Source organism: Microtus pennsylvanicus, chromosome 13 (assembly GCF_037038515.1).
Source record: "Microtus pennsylvanicus isolate mMicPen1 chromosome 13, mMicPen1.hap1, whole genome shotgun sequence".
NCBI classification, from domain to species: domain Eukaryota; kingdom Metazoa; phylum Chordata; class Mammalia; order Rodentia; family Cricetidae; genus Microtus; species Microtus pennsylvanicus.
This window is the reverse complement of record NC_134591.1, coordinates 54,227,526-54,247,102: the sequence shown is the minus strand read 5'-3', so window position 1 is coordinate 54,247,102 and position 19,577 is coordinate 54,227,526. Positions and strand designations below refer to the sequence as shown.

Sequence of the window (19,577 nt, the reverse complement as noted above, 5' to 3'; positions counted from 1 at the left end):
TAAAGTTCCTAACCAAGTTTAGAACACCATTTACATTTTTCTTTTCAATCACAAGAACTGAGTGTCTGCCCTCTCTTCTGCCTGCTCACCCCCAGAGCTCACACCAACTGTTTTGTTGAGATTTGAGTGCATATAACTTTCCATTGTGACTGTAATAGACCCATCCTATAGAGCTCATTTTTCAGGCTCACAGTTCACATGATTCACTAGGTTTAGTGGAACATTTGGGAAATAGTGGCAGAGCCTCACAGAAGCAAAGCCATACAGTGTTCTGCCTGATTTTTGTTCATAAAATTTAGGTGTTTTTAACAAATGATTTTGTAGTATACTGTCCATAGTCATTTAATGACAACCATTCTCCCCATGCTGACCTGTACTAATAACCAGTCAGAAAATGTGTTGGAGAAGTGGGTACCTAATTGACATTAATTCTGACCCTTCATGAGGGTTTGAGTTAGCAAGCCCTGGGTCACCTCCTTTATGGGAGCAGGGTGTGCCTCACTGAAGCTCCCTTTTTTCTGGGCAGTCTTTGCTACTGTAAACATCCTTGACTGGAAGCTGTAAGCTGTTGAGAAGAGCTTTCAGTCGGATGTTTACAGCGGCAGGCTGCCACAGTCGTCCCCGGCTACGCTCATCGACTTTGAGACATTACAGGTTTGTGCCCTGGACTTGACTCCTCTTCTTGGGGTGCTTTCTTTCTCTCTGAGAAGTCACAAGACTCAAACTGCCTCTCTTCTTTTGGAGCTAATGATACCATGAGCCTGCTTTCCTTTTGGATTTTTACTCCCATGTGTCCACCCGGAGCTCCCTTTAAAAACAGGCGGTAAGATCTGTGCTGCAGTCAGGTATTGCTCTTACCGCACTGACTCCTTGTTCACTGTGGGCTGCCTGTTGAATGGAGGACTTAAGAGAAGGGTGGTTTTCTACCGCTGCGGTCCTCAGCCTTCCTAATGCCACAGCCCTTTGATACAGCTCCTTGTGTTATGCTGACCCCCAACCATAAATTATTTTGTTGCTGCTTCATAACTCTAATTTTACTATGGTTATGAATCATAATGTAAATATCTATGTTTTCCAATGGCCTTAGGTGATCCCTGTTGTATGTCCTCCCACTGGAAAAGGGTTCGCAACCCACAGGTTGAAAATCACTGTCTTCTCCCTTCCTCCAGAGTTCTTTGCCCTTCTGGGTCTCAGAGTGTTTGTCCTTCAGAATGTTAAACTTGAAGTGCTCCGGGTTTAGGTTTTTGATACAGGGTCGCATTGTGTATCCCTGGCTAGACTGAAACTCTCTGTGTAGACTAGGCTGTCCTGGAACTCAGATGTCCACCTGCCTCTGCCTTTTGAGTGCTGGGACTTAAAGCATCTCCCTTTAAAGAGTATCCAGCAGGAACACTCTTTATGCTGCCAGGTTTTAGTTCTTTGTAGGTGTTTGAGCTATTGATTGGCGCCCTATTCAGGACAGCTTCTGCCTGGCGTTTAAAAGGTTGAGACTGCTGAAAGCTGGCCTGAAATTCTAAGATAGCAGTTTCTAATTCTCTGTAGACAAGTTTTCCCAAGCTCCAAATTGGCTGGCACCTCCTAAAGTCATTTTAAAAGTGCCTACTCTCCAAAACACACCTCTGAAGGAGGGGTTTGCTCTGCTACTAAAGCAAATGTATTTTTTCCCCATCTGGAGCTGGCTGCTCATCAGTGTAGTCATGGCCCTGTGAAGTGATGCTATTTGTTCCCTGGCATTGGTTTTCAGTCTTAGCATTGGAAACACCACTGCTAATATTAAGCAAGTACCCCCTTCTGTTTTGACTCAGTCATTCAGGGATTATAGAGCTCAGGGTGCTGTTACACCTGGGAAAGGGAAATACTGAATTGTGATCTAAGGTCCTGACTTCTCAGAGATTATTTGTAATCTCTCTGTTTCCGTGGATATGACTGGGCTGTTTGCAGTAAAAGGTAGTCGAGGGCTGACTTCTTCCCACTAAGCTATGAGTTGAAAGTTCCTGTTCATTGAAATGTCATTGTCTTCCCACTCATTTCTTTATATCAAGCATAATCATTCCCTTGCTGGCTTGACCTCCATTTGCAGAATGAGTCTTCATAAAACAGAAGAAACCATACTTGTTCCTCCTCTGTCACAGTGATTTGAAAACAGCCATGCTTTGTGCTGACAACAGTGTCCTAGAAACTGTCTAGTTCATTATTGCCTGAAAGGATACAGGTGAAGCATAGGAGAAGCCACCTACGTGCTTGATAGCTTTCGGTATTTTGGGTTCTGGCAGAGGTATTAAATAGTTTGCTATTTGTCTTGTTAAAACAAAAACACATTTGGTGCTTGATAACTGTAATCATGGACACCTAGAGCCAGCCACAGATCAAAGGCAGGAAGTACTAGTGTCCCCCAGCTGCCTGACTGCCATCATCTGGTCTGTGTTCTCAAGTCTTAATATTCTCATTGCCAAGAGCTTAACCTGTCAAGTCTGGTCTTCCTATTTATAAAATAAAAAGGGAAACCTCAGTGCGGGGGTGGGGGGGATACACATCAAACTTATTTCTACAGCTTTAGAAAGAACATTTAGTCTCAGTTTTATGGTTCAAAAGGCTGTTGGTATGTTATTCCTGCTAGGACATGGTTGCCAGCTGACATTTGTTTAAAATGGAAAAGAAGTTGGAGTTGAAATGGACCTGGCTTTGTCATTATTAGGGTAGTCTAGAATTTGAGGCATAGATGAAAATAAAGGGGACACTCCTGCTTCTTCTGCCCTGCATAATCATGTTGAGGATTGAAACTGGGTTTGAAGTACAGAATACATTATTAGCCCAGAAGGTCAGCTTATGTTAAAGACTTGCTTAGCTATCAAGAATGTTAGGAGTTGTTTCCTGGTCTGGGATGACATTATATAAGATTCAGGTTTCTTAGAGGCCAGCTGTCTGTGATCCCAGTTACAGTATCCACAGGCAAATACAGAAGCACTCAGCCCAGTGCTGCAAGGACAACTTTTCCACACATGTGGTCTCAGGATCTTAGGGAGACTAAGGAGAGTGGAAGTGCTGTCTTCTAAAGGTATCGGTGTAGCTGCTAGGTTCAGAAGAATTTGTCTATAGTCAGGATGCATTCAGAAAAGTCTCATCACTGAGGCAGTACTTACCAATGCCTGTATGGGAATACCAGGAACAGTAGCGAGCAAGAGAGGCAGTATTTGCCCTCATGGGACTTATATTTGAGCAGATCTGGCAGTTAGTTTGCTATGCAGGTATAAAATCTTGTAGTGAGTACAGTGCCATGGAAGCACATGTTGGGGAGCATTGAGCAATTCAGAAGGTCTCAGTGCCTTGTGGAAGTATCTCTTCTGAAACTTGATAGACTTAGCTCTAAATAAGGATGTGAATAAAATTAGCTGATATCTTTACTCAGCCCATATGGTTGAATGTTTTTGTTGTCCTAGACAGGGACACCATGTGTCACAGATCACTCGGAATGAGATGCTGGTCTCTGTGGGTGGTCAGGGGCCCACCAACCCCTGGGCTGTAACCATGTTGTAGTGTGTGTAAACATCCTACACTCTCAGCTGTGAGCTCAAGGTGGCTGGGAGAGGGTTGTTTACTCCTTCTGCCATGGAAAACGTCAGCTGAAGAACAATCTCTTCACCCACCGGACAGAATGCTGCCTCTCTAGTCAGCCACGGCAGCACTCCAGCGGAGAGCTATCATCAGGCCCCCTGGGTTGTACTTCTGTGGCTAAGTACGAGTAGACTCAGGTGTGACGCTGTGGTAGACCGTCTGTGGTAAACACGGAGCTTTCAGTATGCTATGAAAAGCTGGCTCTGGTATTGGAGCCCAGGAAAAGCCATTTCTACTTTTCTTCATATTCCCTCCTAGAAAGGGGGATGCTGTCTTTTATGGAACTTGGAGACAGTAAATCTGGGTAGTACCTTCCTATTGCTGGCAGGGAGCACTGTTCTCCGATCACAGGCCTTACAGAATCTACTGAGCTCTGTTGGTACGTGGTTGTTGCTTACGGTAATTATTTGCCTGTGCAGCTCATCACACAATGGATGATTATTCGGTGCTTCAGAAAATTGGCTGTATGTTCTGTGAAGCCTATAGAAGCTGTTATTTTTAGTTTGATTTAGCACAACTGGTCTCTTCACATTCCCCTTTTCCTTTGACTGCAAATGTGGAGAGCTCAGCATTCAGCAGGCAACTGCACATAGCCTGTTTGGGGGAAGAGTGGAAATTCACTGTGGCAGTTGCTGAGTTGGTTTTTTTCCCTTACCTGAATCTCCTTCCATTCCACAGGAGGAGGTGCGCCAGTCTGTGACTCCTGCGGAGCCTGTCCAGTACTACTTCACGCTGGCTCAGCAGCCCACTGCTGTCCAGGTCCAGGGACAGCAGCAAGGCCAGCAGACCACCAGTTCCACAACTACAATCCAGCCTGGGCAAATCATCATTGCACAACCTCAGCAGGGTCAGGTCTGTGAGCTGCAGAGGGTACCAGCCTAACGCAACAGTGCCTCTTAGGTTTGGGTGGTGGGGGAAGTGTTCTGTGCAGAGAGAGGCCATCACATCCTTACAGAGTGCTGCATTTGATGTCTGGAAACCTGAGCTTTCCTGTGATTGAGTCACTGAAGCCAAGTGTCACCCTAATCTCTCTGGACCCTGTTTTCCTCATAGGTCATATGAGGAAAATGCAGTGGACAAGATGTTCTCCAGGATCCCTGTGAGCTCAGACATTTTAGATGGAAAAAAAAAAAACTTCCCTAATGCACCCATGAACAGTAGTGGGATGTCTGTAAAAGGTCTTTTCAGTGGACTCCACACCTGTATCTGTCCATACCAGGATGGAATTTGTACCCTTAAAGGGGAGAGCAATATTATTACCAGCTTGCGGAGCTCTCCTTTCTGGCAGTTCTCTGTCCTACTGTATTTGTGTCAGGTGACCTTCTCTTTTGAGAATAGTAATCAGAGGATTTTTTTTTCTCCCCCATAGTACTGTTGAGAGCAGTACCATCCGTTGGGAGTCATGAGAGGCTGCAGAGGACTCAGTTCTGTGAGCTCTGAATCCAAATTCTGTCAGTCATTTCTTTATTTATTCATCAAACAGTGAGCATCCTCTGTGAGTAAAGTCTTATGCTAGGTATTGGGGACATAAGCATGAATAAAACAATCCTGATTTCCAAGGAATTCACAATAGTATTAATTGGGAATACAAATATTTTAAAAGTTGTATCACCACATGGGATGAGTGAGGCAAGACAACCTTAGAATTATATACAGAGTGTTATCAACAGAGTCCCTAACAAAGATGTGAGGAACTGGTGGAAAAGAAGGTTATTAGAGGCCCCTGAATGGAGTAATGTGACTCGTAGAGGGATCACTAGAAGTGTTAATACACTGGGAAACCATGGAATTCTGCTTGAAGGCTTACAGTGAGAAACAGCTAGACATGGTGCCACATGCGTATAATCCCAGCACTCTGGAGATGGGGGTAGGAAAATCAGGAGTTTGAGACTAGCTGCAACTACATGAGACCTTGTCTCAGAACAAGCAAGCAAAGCAAACAAACAGAAAAGTGAGAAACAGTAAAGGAAGTGGTGGGAGAATATAATTAGCTTGGAGATAGCTAGGCAAGTCCAGGAAACATTCTGAAGAGCCTTGTATATTCTGGTAAAGGGCTAAATTTGCCTAGAAGAAAAACATTGGGGTGGGATGGATTTAAATATTAATTTTGACTTTAAGGTTTATTCCTTGTTCATTTACTTATTCATAAAATAAAAATATATTGAGTGCTCTCTCTGCATCCGACACTGCTAGGCAGGCAAGGTTCAAAGCTGATTATAGCCAGTCCTCTCCTCAGGCATTCACTGCACCCTGAAGCCTCAGGCAACTTCTTTGGCTTGTGCTTATGCCTCTTTAGCAAGAGAGCTTTACCTGCCAAAGGCCTTGTCCCTTTTCTGGGTGAGCTTATAGAGAGACTACCAAGGGCTGGCGCTGATTGGCTGATTATCCCAAGAAGCCCAGGGCTGCTGTGCTTACAGCAGGACACTGTAGGTGATTTGACAGCTGCCATGCTACCATGAGCCCTCATTTTCCTGTAACGAATTAGAAATACCTTGGAAATCCTCTCCAAAATTGGATTGATGAGTTGGCAGCATGCTTTTTTTGTTGGGTGGGGTCAGCAAAAATTTCATCTGTCTTCCTTGCCAACTAAGACCTGCTGGACTTGGAGCTGAGAAAGCTTGTGAGGTTGGTGAAGTTGGTCCCTTCAAGCTGTTTGCTGTCTTAATGCTTCAGGGGGACTGGGTTACACCTCCCTGGGCCCATAATGAATGAGTAGTAAAGACTGTTTCAATTTGAGTGCAAATATCTTCCCTAAGATAAAATATACATTATGACAAAGTTGGACGGAACTGTGGTGAAGTGAATTCTGTGTTTTATGTTTTTAGTTGGGAACTTCTCTTGGTGTGGGACAGGCAGGTGGAGTATCATGATCATGATAGACAAATAAAAGAGATGTTTGGTGTTGTACTAGCCCACCAAGGATACTTTCATTGAGAATACTGTCTCTCCTTTCCTCTTCCAGTTTTCAGTAATTTTTCCTTACTTAGTAATCTCTTCTATAGTTCCTAGCCTCCCCTCCCCCCATCCTTATAATTTTAGTTACCAAGTTATAATGTCTGGGGTACTTGTGCAGTCATGAGTTGGCATCAGAAAAGCGATATTATTTGAAGCCCATGATTCTTTTGAGATTTCCAGTATCATCTGATTGACAAAGTTCTTAATTCAGAGGGAGGAAGATCGTGTCTGAAGTGGGATGAGAATACAGGTGTAGTTGTTCCACCTCTCTGCCGTCACTCCCACTACCAGACAAGTCAGACATACAGGGTTCATTTCTTTGGGTTCTTCTGTAACATTAAGGGCTAAAGTCTTGAGATTCAGAGTCTGCCCCATAGTTACAAGCTGCTAAATGTAAGTCATGGACATAAGGCAGAAGTTTCTTAACCCTAGATCAACATTTCTAGACCATTGCAGCTCTTGCTCTGCTGCATTTTGTTGAACAGGGTAGGCTTTTATGATTTGTCTTCACTCTCTCCTGTGGGAAGCTGTGCTCTGTGGTCTGTAGCAACTGTCTGACTAAGGTGGGCAAGAGTCACTCTGTTTAAGTGGGTGAAAGCCTGCATGCACTATCCCTAGTCTTAGAAGTAAGCCAGTATGCTTTTTCTCTTAGTGTGTTTCATACCTATGACATAGTCTAGGACCTTAAATAAAATTTTTGTGTAGGTTCCACTTTATGTTTCATTGTGCCCTCCAAATTCACCTGCTCTAAATTTATCATGGGTCTCTTTGTGTGAGTTATCATAATTGCTTTGAATTTCCCCCCTTATGTTGTATGCACTTTGCCATCACTAAAGGACTATGGAGTTATAGCATTTGAAGCCCGGGCATTTAAACTTAGACTAAGGCAGATATTCTGCACTGTGAACCTAAAACTTGATTTGGCTTTCTTATTTCTCGTTTGACTTAACTCTAGCTATGGTGTAGACCCATTGGGCTGCATGTTAAGAGGGTGACAAATCTAGGCATTAATAGAATGTGTATGTTCCCAGTTCACTTCTTCAGGCGCTCAGCCAGAACTCAAGCAGCTCTCTCTTGACTCTTCCCTCTAGAGCACACCCGTGACAATGCAGGTCGGAGAGGGTCAGCAGGTACAGATTGTGCAGGCCCAGCCTCAGGGTCAAACACAACAGGCCCAGAGTGGCACTGGACAGACCATGCAGGTGATGCAGCAGATCATCACCAACACTGGAGAGATCCAGCAGATCCCGGTAAGCCTGCTCTGTCCCCCACCCGAACTCCTCTCTCCCATCACACACCCAACTTTGTCCATTGTTTCCTTTCCACTCTGCTTCAGTTCAGGTTCTGCCTCATCTGTGGTGTAGCTCTTCTCTCTTCCCCTCCTACACCTACACAGAGAAATCATGGTAGCTCTATCTCACACCTATCTTTATTGTTGTTATTATGTTTGTTTGTGCATGGGTGGGTATGCTTCTTTGTATTCATGTAGAAATCAGGCCAATGTTGTGGGATGAGATTTTCTAGTATTGGTCTGGTAGGGAATTTGAGCACCAGAACCTCTTCCACCAAGTGGGTCCTGGGGATTGAACTTGTGTTATCAGGCTTGTCGGCAGGTGCCATTTCACCATCCCCAGACCTATCTTTTAATTAGCAGAGAATATGAAGGAGGTATGTAGGGAAAGCCATAAATATACTTGTTGCATATTCATGAGCTGGTTCCCAGGGGAGCCTGCAGCAAAGTATATTTTTGGTATTCATTGAACTTATCCATTCCTTTACTGTAAACTGTTGCTTCTTGCATGCCTAGAGGAATTTCATTTCTTAGTTGTTTTTATTTATTTTTAATTTATGCATATGGGCATTCTCATTGCATGTATGTCTGTGCACCATGTCCAAGCAGTGTGTACTTGGTACCTGTGGAAGCCGGAAGAGGGCATAGAATCCCTTGGAACTAGAGTTAGAGATTGTTGGAACAGTATTGTGGGTGTAGAAATTGAACCCATGTCATGGAAGAGCAGCTGAGCTCTCTCTCCAGCCCCATGTTCTTTTATTTAAAAAACAGAAAACAAAAACTAAAACAAACAAGCAAACAAAAAACTGTCTTAGCACTTGCAAAGACTCTACATTGATCATTTTGCAACCAAAATGGGAAAGAGTAGAACAGTCCTCCATGAAACAGAGTCTGATAGGAACCCACTTGGACTTGCTTTGCTACTTCCTCTCTGAAGCAAAGCCCAAAGAGAACTTTTTACTTAGTTTGGGAACTTTTCTTAAGTTATGAGGTAATAGACCAAGCAAAAGTGTAGGAAGGTGGGTTTGTAAGTATGTCTCACTCCGCTTCTTTGTATGAGCCAAAACAAGGCCATTTAACCATAGCTCCCACCTTGGAGTAGTAACTCCCTCCCTCTATAGAACAAACCATTGGTCCAGAAGATTTGTTACAGACTCATCCTGTAAGTAGTTGAGCTTGACTGTTCTCAGACACCCTCTCAGAAGTTGACATTTCTAGACTCTTGAGGCTGCTCAACAAGGTATGTGTAATAGTGGTGACTTCAAAGCAGAGACTTTACTTCCATCACAAAAGCTAAAGGGAGAGGCTTGTTTGCTGAGGAACTTGGGCCAGGCAAAGCCACAAGGAGCAACAGGCCTGTTGTTGAAGGACTAAAGATCAGGGCAGCTCTGGGTTTCTCAAGCCTAACAAGCAAAGCCTCTTCCGTCACACCACTTGCAACCACTTGGCTGCCCTGGGAGTTTCTGCAGGTGTCACCTCCAACTACAAAATCTTAAATATTTGTGACTGTTAGGAACCTTACCTAGACCTGGGACAAGGCTTTAGTTTTTCACCATAGGATTTTTGGCTGGCCTTTGGTGACTTCTGACTAGACCACTGCCAGTCTGAGTAGATGAAATTTCTAAATACTTTGATCCACAGAAGTGGCTTGATGTCAACTAGAATCTACAGAATAGATTTGGTAAAAAGGAATCCGGACACAGTTTCCCAACAGCTCCTCTCAACTCAGGAATGAAGTGGTGCAGGTCATGGTACACTCGCTGCATTTCCATCGAGCCAGATCTTTAACATCTGTGTCTCCGAATTTTGACCATGACCTGAGTTATAGGCTAGGGGTAGAGTGCTGGCCTAATTTCCTTGAAGCCCCCCCCCCCCCCCGTTTGATCCCTACCACTGTTTAAACTGCATGCTTGTAATCCCAGAACTTTGGAGGTAGAGGCAGGAAGATCAGAAGTTCAATGTCAGCCTTGGCTATGTAGTGATTTCAGAGCCAGCCTGGGATACCTGAGACCCCTTTGTCTTTAAAACAAAACAAAACAAAAAAAAAAAAAAAACTTCCATTTTTCTTGATGGTTCAAATCCTTTGAGGTCAGCATTGCAGAAAAACATTTGGTGTAGCACTGCATGTAGGGCGCAGCTTTAGCCTGTCAGCACTTTCCTTATGGAAGTAGGGTTCTGCAATGGAGTTAGCTTTTAAAAGCCAGGAAGACTCATGTGCTGGTATAGCAATATGATACTATGTGTCTGAGGAAATTTTCCTTGTGACAGAAGCAAGCTAAACAGCCAGGAGGGTGCTTTCTGGGCCCCTAGATAGAGACAGATCAAGTTACCTTGTGCTCCCAGGAACTTTCAGCCCCTAAGTTGTGGGTGTGCGCAGCCACCATCCTCATTACCCTTTGTATCTGATTAGCTACAGACCTCAGTAACTGTCTCATTCCTCCCTTCATCCCTTGCTCTCAGGAATTCTAAGAGCACACCACCGTTCAGTGTAGGCTGTGGTGTTACTGTGTCATTTGAGGCTCCAGTGTAAGCATGAAGAGCTCTGGGGACAGTTTTGTAGTTTTGCTTTCCCTTAGTGAGGGTTTTCTGCTAGAGTTTTCTGACTCTGCTTCCCTTGGGGAGCATTTGGCCAGAAGCTAGAGCTGAACATCAGAGATCTTCATGGTCCACAGACACTCCCCCGCACTGGTCCTGAATCTTGGGGACAGAGAAAGTAAAGTGGGGCCAGGCTTTTCCTCCAAGATGAGTTGAATAACTTGAATTGACAGCCATCTGTTTTGGGAACCTGGCAAACCCTGGAACTGTTGAAAGTGGATGGATGGCAAGAAAGGTCCGCACTTGAAGCCCAGTCATTCTGAAGTGTTAGGTACTCTCAGAAAAGCCTCAGGTCAGGTCTGATCAAATAGCCGGTTGCTAGCAGATGAGCATGTGGCCATGCTAGGGCATGCTCTTTTGTGTGGGGGTGGGGTGCTCTTCTTGTTCTGACCTCTGTTTAAAAGGGCTTTTATTCAGGGTAGGCTTCTTTGAGGGACTCACAGGGCATGGGCAATCTCTAAATCTGGTCATGGAAAGTACCTATATGAGACTGTGCTCAGACTGCTGTGGTATCTGTCTCTGTCCTGCCCTAGGTACAACTGAATGCCGGCCAGCTGCAGTATATCCGCTTAGCCCAGCCTGTGTCAGGCACCCAAGTCGTGCAGGGACAGATCCAGACACTTGCCACCAATGCCCAACAGGTATGTACACTGGAGAGGGACAAGAATCTGCTGGCCAACTTTTAGCAAAGAGACTGCTGAGAACCCAGTTCTCATTACCTTGTCCTTCAGCAAGAACCAATCACACCAAACCTTTATGTGGTACCCAGGAGCAGATGGGATTGACTGGACAATTGGATTCACACTATGTTTCTTAACATCTTGCTATCGAGGGGCAAAGGCACAGACAGTGTATACCAAAAAGAGGCTGGGTATTGGTCCTTTCATGTCAGGCTGGAGGAAGTGTAGTTACCAGGCTGTGTTCCACCCTAAGCCCCAGTGGCAGTTGTGTTTTGGTATTTCTTGTGCCCTTGGGAAAGCATGCTTAGCTTAATTTACTCTATAGGCAGACTCAGCCAGAGAAATCACCCCTTGTGTCCTCCCTGCCTTACAGTCTTGAAGACTCTGAGTCATAGGTACCAAAGGAACTACCTACTCCAGGCCTTGGGAACCTAAGGGCCATGGTCGTCATTTGCAGATGATGGGGACAGTGGTAAAGGGGATGTATTGTTAATGGATCCTTTTGCCTTAGACCCAAAAAAAGCAGCAATCGTTTAAGAGCTGGACCTGTCTGGCCCAGTTGCATTTCTGGTGATGTATCTATTGACAGTGGTGACAGAGCTCAGTTAGAGCAGGTCTCCAAAGATCTCATTTGGGAAAATGTGAGGAATGAGCCAAAAGTAAGCATCTGAGCTCCACGTCACCTCTGGGGTCGTTAAAGGGCCCTTTCCATCCCTGCAGTCTGCTTGTCTATGGACCTGGACTTTGCATTAGTTTCTTGGGTCTCAGTGACCCTTCTCAAGACTGGTTATGCAGCTGGGCGGTGGTGGCACACACCTTTAATCCCAGCACTAGGGAGGCAGGGGCAGATGGATCTCTGTGAGTGCGAGGCCAGCCTGGTCTACAAGAGCTAGTTCCAGGGCAGGCACCAAAGCTACACACAAAAACCCTGTCTCAAACTGCCCCTTCCCAAAAAAAAGTCTGGTTATGGCATGAGCCCATTTTCCTTTTTCTTTAAAAGCATGTAAGATTTTTTTGTCTTTTTCTTGAGATCCAAGAAGCCTTTTTGTGGCATGGAAGCAGAAGGAAGTGAGAAGGGTTTGTGGTTCCTCCACTGCCAGTTTGGGCAGTAGAAGCCAGAAAGTGGAGAGAAGGGGAGAGTCAAGAAGTGGATTCTTTGAGGGCATTTAAAATCTCCATGATGTACATTTTACAGCTTGATACCTAGTAGGTGCTCAATAAACGTTTGTTGAATGAATGCTGGATAAAATACATGTGATTTAAAGGTAAATAGCAGCGTTGCTGGCTTCAAGGCACAGTTGGCTTTAATCTGTGAGAATTGTCAGTATGTCTGAGGTTTATTTGTTTATCCTAAAGGCATTTCTGCAAGACTGACTGTTTTAGGGTAGTATGTAGATTAGTAGTCATAGCTGCTATTAGCAAACAGCTAACAGACCTACAGTAGGAGACAGACCTAGAATAAGCAATAATAAGAAACCCTTCTTATCTGCCCCTTTTGGGGTCCTTATAGCCTCCTTGGTAGGCTAGCAGGAGCTGTTTTGGGCACATGAGAGGGCAAGCTTTACCCGAGAGATTGGCTCTGATAATCCCAAAAAGCTGGTACAGAGGCTGCTGCAAGTTGTATGTTCCACAGATGTAGATGCATACACCCAGTTTATCCAGCTTTCCCAGCTCTGCCCAACAGTTGTCATCATATTATACAGCTCCGCTTGTCAGGATGAAGTCCTTGAGTAAGATGGGAAGTTTGTGGGGTAAATGTTTTTCTTGCTGCACACTGAGTGTCGGGGGGAAAAAGTGCTTCCTGACTTGCTACTGTGAGGACTGCGAAGGCCAAGGCTGCTGCTTACTAGGGTATTTCATATTGCAGTCACATAATCTGATATGAGTTTGCCTTGGAGCCCACCTTCCAAGGACAAAACGGAGCACTCACTGCTTTGCCTTTCACTTTGCAGTTTGCTTTAACTGACTGAAAAATAAACTCTTAAGGCTCCTGTTCAAAGCCATGAGTATTATGTTAAAGCTGAGGAGCTGTGTGGCCTTATTGAACCTCAGACCCGAGGGGAGAGGGTGGTTATGGTGTGCCTGTGTAAGACCAGATCTTTGCAAGCCCTCAGTGCAGGGCAACTGGGCGAGACTCTTACAGTTCTTTGTGACGCACTGCTCAGTGGCAGGCTTCATTCTGAGCACTCTGTAGACCTTGTGGCATTCGGTCTTCATGTGGTGGGTGATAGACAGACCCTGCAGCTAACATGCCTGCTCTGTCCTCTTGTTTCCCACAGATCACACAGACAGAGGTTCAGCAAGGACAGCAGCAGTTCAGCCAGTTCACAGATGGACAGGTAGGGACCCAGCCTGAGTTGGGGTCTAGGGATGCAGATGGCATGTGGGTTTGGATGGTAAGTCTATTGTCTGACTCCCTGATAGTGGCAGAACATTCTTTTTTTAAAATATATATATTATGTATACATAATTTCATAATATATTTATATATATTATGTATACAATATTCTGTCTGTGTGTATGCCTGCAGGCCAGAAGAGGGCACCAGACCTCATTACAGATGGTTGTGAGCCACCATGTGGTTACTGGGAATTGAACTCAGAACCTTTGGAAGAGCAGGCAATGCTCTTAACCTCTAAGCCATCTCTCCAGCCCCGGACAGAACATTCTTAATACAAGTAGTGGTCCTTTAGATCTGCAGGCTGTGTGAGCCAAGAAACAAAAAGAACAAAATATGTTAAATGTTATATAGACCAAACTGCCAACCTTCAGATGTGCCTCTTTTGGGCTCATTCAGTTGTTTGTACAGAGCCAGCACTAGAATGCAGATTTTCTGTTTCTTCCTCTAGGACTGTTTTTTCCTAAACCAAGATACTTAGATGTGTGGATTAGTTCAAATACAGGAACAGGTGACCTTTTGAGCATTCTTGTATCCCTAAGAGGGGCCTTCTCTGTCGACCTGCTTTTTCCTCGCAGAATGACCCCAGGGTCCACTGAGGATGAGATAGGTGGCATGTTCTAACTTATGTTCTCTGCTGTTCAAAGGGAGAAGAGTCAGACTCTGGCTCTCTGGTTTCTTCCAGGTCCAGTGTTAGACTTCCAGTGGGTGGTTTCTTTCGGGGACCCTGAGAAATCAGGTTGGGCAGGCCTAACTTATCTTCTCTCTGATGGGCTTGGTTGGCATATAATTTTAATACCAGGCTACATCCTTTAATAGAGCCCTTGGAGGAAAGGAGGAGGTGTGGCCCCTGGTTTGCCGGGTGCTAGTACCATGGCTAAGTGTTTGTACTTGTCAGAGCAAAAAGTGTCACAGCAGGTGTGGCTCTGCACTAACTGGAAAGCACAGAGAAGTGACAGACACCGGAAGTGCAACTCTCCTGTCCACTAAACTACCTCCCATGGCAGCTGGTCCTCCTGTGTCTGCTGCTTCTCCCTCTCCCCCTTCCCTTTACTAGTTAAGCTGTCTGGGACCCATTCCAGTTGGAAGACTACAGAGAACTGCTTGCTTCTATCCCAGGAGTGACCTCACTCTCCTCTCTACCCCTTGCAGCAGCTGTACCAGATCCAGCAAGTCACCATGCCTGCAGGCCAAGACCTTGCCCAGCCCATGTTCATTCAGTCAGCCAACCAGCCCTCCGATGGGCAGACCCCTCAGGTGACTGGAGACTGAGGGCCTGAGCTGGCACAGACACCCAACACAATATTTGCCATAGAGCCCCAGGTGATGGGGACATAACCTCCCTCATCAGAGGACCCGGGACTTCAATGCCTCCTGTAGGCTATGATACTGGTGCACTACTTTCCACACCTGGGGACTAAGATTCTACAACAGAAAGATGCAATATTTTTTATTTTCTTTTTTTTCCATTTTTATCTCCAAGGAATCAATATTTCAATATATTGAGCTGTGTGTCCAATGCTATAAAATGAGAATATTAAATAACATATTTATGGCATTTTCATGAAGTGTGTGGTTGAGGAAATAATTCTCTTTGTTTTCTGGCTTGGGCTCACACTGCCACTGCTAAGGGGCAAGCCCATGCTCCTCCTTCCTAGAGGTGCACAGGGTTTCCACTCTGCCAGGTCTGCCCTGAACAGGTCAGACCTTTTCCACCAGCCTTGCTGTCTGCCCCTTACCCAGATCCCTCTGCATCCAGAAGCCATGGAAACATTCCTTGCCTGTGGGCCATGAACTGATTCTCCACAGAGAGCTGGTTTCCTCCCCAGCCTTCTGTCCCAGACCCGAGGAGACTAGGACATTGTGCTCTGCTCTGCCCACTATTTTATTTTTTGAATACATTAAAGATTGTGCTCATCTCCGTTGCTGCATGGACTTCAAACTGCATGAAATGCAATAAATGTCCTTTTAGGTACTGGAGAGTCTGTTTCTGTGTCGGGAACATTCATGGGGCCGACCACTCATTTGGGAGAGGCCTGGAAAGGCTGGTTTGTTTTCAGGTTGGCTGTCAGGGAAAGTGTACCACTTGTGAGGGGCAGGTGTTCAGAGTCAAAGGAACTTAATGCAACACATGTGGGTTCAAACTGTCTTACAATGACTTCATCAGAACAAGGCTTCTGCTCACCCAAGTGGACCACTGCGTGACGTCATGGGGACATCTCTCCTGGAAAGCACTGACTCCTGCAGCAGCAAGGACACCAAGAAATCTCTGCAATCTTCCGTGGCACACAGTGGCTCCTGCCATTGTCTGCTGATTACCAAAGACCTGGATCTGCATAGCTTTTTGTCATCCATCCCATGAGGGCTTCTGCTTCCTGTCCACTGAATGGGGCTACAGGAAGGGCCAGCAGTGAGCCATCTTTCTGATGTCTTTGTATTTTTATTTACAACCAGCGTTGGGCTTGCTGTCTTGGGGCAGATAGTGAGTCGAATGCCAGGAGAAGCAGAGATCACTTTACCAGCAACTCCCTGGGGTTTGAGCTCAAAGGATAAGGTGCAGGGAAGAGGCTGATTCTAGACCTTTCCAGCTCAGGCCTGGTATCCTTAGGATTCCCTGGCCACAGATAGTTCACTGCAAACCTGCACGGGAGGGTAGGCATTGGCACAGGAAAATCAGGAAAGATTCAGGTTCACACCTCCTGTATTCCAGGTTCCGGGGCTTATGTTACATTCAGGTCTGGTCACACTGCCCTTTACTTCCTGGACAGGGAAGACTGTTAGTGATACATTAATGTGTCATTCACTTTTCATTTACTTAAGTGTACTCATCTGATAAAACGAACTAGAATTAGGAAAAAATCAAATAGGAGATTGAGACGATAAAAATAGAAACACAAATGTGCTAGCTATTAAGACCTACATAATTTTGAAATGATTTGGTGCTGAGCTTCCCTTGCTACCAGAGCCAAAAGCTAGGACCACGAAAGGGATTCTTTCACACTATGAGCAAGAGAAGTAACGGTTTTTGCAAAACTGTTTTCCTAGTTTGAAGGTGTTGGGTAGAGGTCCCTTACCAGAGATAAACTGGTCACACCATTGTCACTGGGTAGGCTTGGGGAAGACTCCGTGTGCTTCTAACTCCCAAACATCACCCCCCACCCCCACAATTCAGCTGTGTCTCTATAATGGGACCATCTTCTGGCCTTTCTACCTGCCCCTTGCTCAGACACTTCGAGTGGGATGTCCCATCAGTCAACAGGTAGAGGGGCCTGGCCACAGTAAAGGAACTGTGTGAATCCTGTTTCCTGGTGCCCTCTTCCCACCCCCCTTCTCCACTCATTCTTGAATGTCCAAGTACCGGCCATTACAGCCTGCTTTCACTCAGACTTCATTCTTGTTTTCTAAGTATTCAATCTGTGTGATTGGCAAACAGCTAGCTAGCATGCACTGCACAGCCCCTTTAAAGGGTTCTGTTCATGTAAACAAACCCTTTGGTGCAGCCCCAGAGAGCTCCTATCAAAGGCCCAGTGCCCAAGGTCATTCTGAATTAGGGATGGGGTTAGAGCCGGGATCTGCTCACCTCCAGTTGCTTGTCTGAAGGTGGGATGTGTGAGAGAAGAACGCCTTACATCGTGCCTCACACTGGCTTTTACTCAGCTCCCAAGACCCCTGGCCACCCTGAGTGTATGGAGTAAAATAGTTGTTGGTGCTGCTCTTGGGTGCTTGGGTAGAGAGATTGGAGACCACTGTAATTGTGAGACCTGGATGATGCCTTCCTGCCCAGGTTAGCCAAGGCCACGAGGGGGCAGCATACCGCTCTTCCTGAGTCCATAGTCACCTAGTCCCGTCCACTTAGTTTGAGTTCTAGGACTCAAGGCGGTGTGACTGTCCCGTTTCTACTAAAACGTCAGACAACTCCTTGAAGAGAGGGGCCTCTGGAATAACAGTAGGACTGGAAGCTACCCTTTTTGGGGTTTTGTATGACGGTAAGTAGTTAGGTTTAAATACTTTCTGACAGAGCTCCATACAAGGTACTCCATAGCTCCTCTGGTTTCTTCGCACCCGCCTCACCCTGACTGCTTACTGCACTCAGTGTTCTTGTACTAACCGTTCCGGTTCCTGAACTTGCAGCCATATTTTCAAAATATGCTGGCCCCAGTGCCTGGAAAGCCCTTCTCATATATTGATCTCCTCTACATCCATCAAAGCCCAAGTGAAATGGCTCTCACTCAGAAACTTCTAATTCCTTGGGCAGAGTCAGCGAGGACTCTTTCGATGCTCCTTTATCAACGTCTACAAACTATTCTTAGAGCTCACATAACACAGCTGTCAGGAGAGACTTCTTTGGCACCCTGTGCCTATGTCAGGTATTCTTTGGGACATTCTGAGTCCAGCTGAAAACAAGCCAGGTGAGGTCCCTGTTGTGGACTGTGGCACCTGCACGCGTCCGCCCTCCCTCAGCTGATGGTCTGCAAGGCAGGGCCCTCTGAGATGGACCTTCTAGGACATTATTATGTAGGCAAACAGCTGGGCTGGTGGCTAGAGGGCTTGGCTAACATGTATAAAGCCTTGGGTTTTATCACAGCTCATAAACTGGGCACAAATAGTGCACACCTGTAATTTCAGCTGGAAGGTGGAGATAGGTATGGGAAGTGCACACAGCTAGTTTGAGGCCAGTCTGGGCTACATGAGACCCTGAGTCAAAAAAAGAAAAAAAGGCAGGAAAGTTGAGTACCACATTGATTCTTATTTCATCATCATCATGGGGGGGGCGGAACATTTTATACCATTTTATAAGGAAGAAACTGAGGCACAAAGAGGTTCAGAAATTGCTCAAGGGCACCAGCTGGCTGTCAGCCTCATGACCTGGCTTCCATTGGTCCCTTTCCACAGCACCTTTAGGGCTTTCTAAGGTGACATCCAAGCTGTCTAGAGAGAAGACCCTATGGTGGTCAAGTACCCAGTCATCTGAGTAGTTTGGACATGGCCTCTTCAAGGCTCCAGAGCCAGGTCAGAGCTATCACCCCTAGCTTGGGTATCATGCTATTACCACAGCCCAGAAAGAGGGGACAAGAAGACAGCACTGCTGGCATTCAAGAGGGGAAAATCTGAGTTGGGCCAGGCTGGCCTGGGCTCCTGTCTGGCCAGTGCTGAGGCAAGATCTAAAACAGTCCTAGCTGCCCTGCATATCAGAGTCTCCTACCTGTCCTGGGAGACCTGGGCTCCATTGAGCCTCTTGGCACCTGTGTGAGCTCCTAGCCCCTCCCCTTAGGCCCTGTACCTTTTGTTCAGGGGAGGTCCGTGGGACAGAAGCTTTCTAAGATAATGTACATGTCCAAATGTCTCTATTTTGCCCTTTGATTTAAAGGACAGTTTGGCAATAGATGAAAATGAAGGCTCCCAAATCTTTGCCCTCAGCACTCTGAAAGACACGCTCTTTTGTCTTTCGGCATCTGTTGTTGCTGATGAGAAGTTTACTGTCAATTCAATTATTGGACCTTTGTAGATAAACGATCTTTTCTCTCTGGTGGCTTTTAGAATTTCCTCTTTATTCTTGATATTCTACACTTCTGAATAAAAGGTGTCTAGATGTAGCTTTTTGTAATATCTTGCTTACTTAGGCAGTTCGTAGACCTTCTACTGAAAATTCATGTTTCAGTTCTGGAAAGAGCTTGGTCACCCTTCAGTATCTTCTGAGTGATGAGCTGTACCCTGGGGTCCCCATTTGTTCTGTGATAGTTCTTCTTTCACATGTTTAATTTTCTTATTCTCGCGTCATTCTGAAGGATTTCCCCAGTTCTAGCTTCTAATCAGTTTTCTTTCTTCAGCTCTATTTACTAATGTATCTATTGAGTGTGTTATTTTTCAGTGTCAGTGACTTTGATGCCTTAAAAATTCCAGATAGTTGTGCCTGCTTGGTGTCCTTCGGGTTTTGTTTTATAGATGCTGATTCTTCCTTTATCTTTTCAAAGACTTTTAACTGTACCAAGCTTCTTTTTAGACTTTTGTTTTCTCTAGGTCTTTCTTTAGGTATGAATTCTCCTAT

At 45.5% G+C, this 19,577-nt stretch overlaps 1 protein-coding gene across 3 annotated transcripts in view; it reads left to right on the top strand.

The window, feature by feature from the left end:
- The window catches only part of Nfyc (nuclear transcription factor Y subunit gamma), a 73,690-nt gene extending 58,184 nt beyond the window's left edge, over nucleotides 1-15,506 (top strand). For all 3 annotated transcript variants that reach the window (XM_075944922.1, XM_075944924.1, XM_075944923.1), the window contains exons 6-10: nucleotides 4,291-4,464; nucleotides 7,659-7,817; nucleotides 10,987-11,094; nucleotides 13,413-13,472; nucleotides 14,684-15,506. In XM_075944922.1, coding sequence (XP_075801037.1) covers nucleotides 4,291-4,464; nucleotides 7,659-7,817; nucleotides 10,987-11,094; nucleotides 13,413-13,472; nucleotides 14,684-14,803 — 621 coding nt within the window. In that variant the 3' untranslated portion in view covers nucleotides 14,804-15,506. The remainder of the gene's footprint in view (nucleotides 1-4,290; nucleotides 4,465-7,658; nucleotides 7,818-10,986; nucleotides 11,095-13,412; nucleotides 13,473-14,683) is intronic.
- Nucleotides 15,507-19,577: the final 4,071 nt, after the last annotated feature.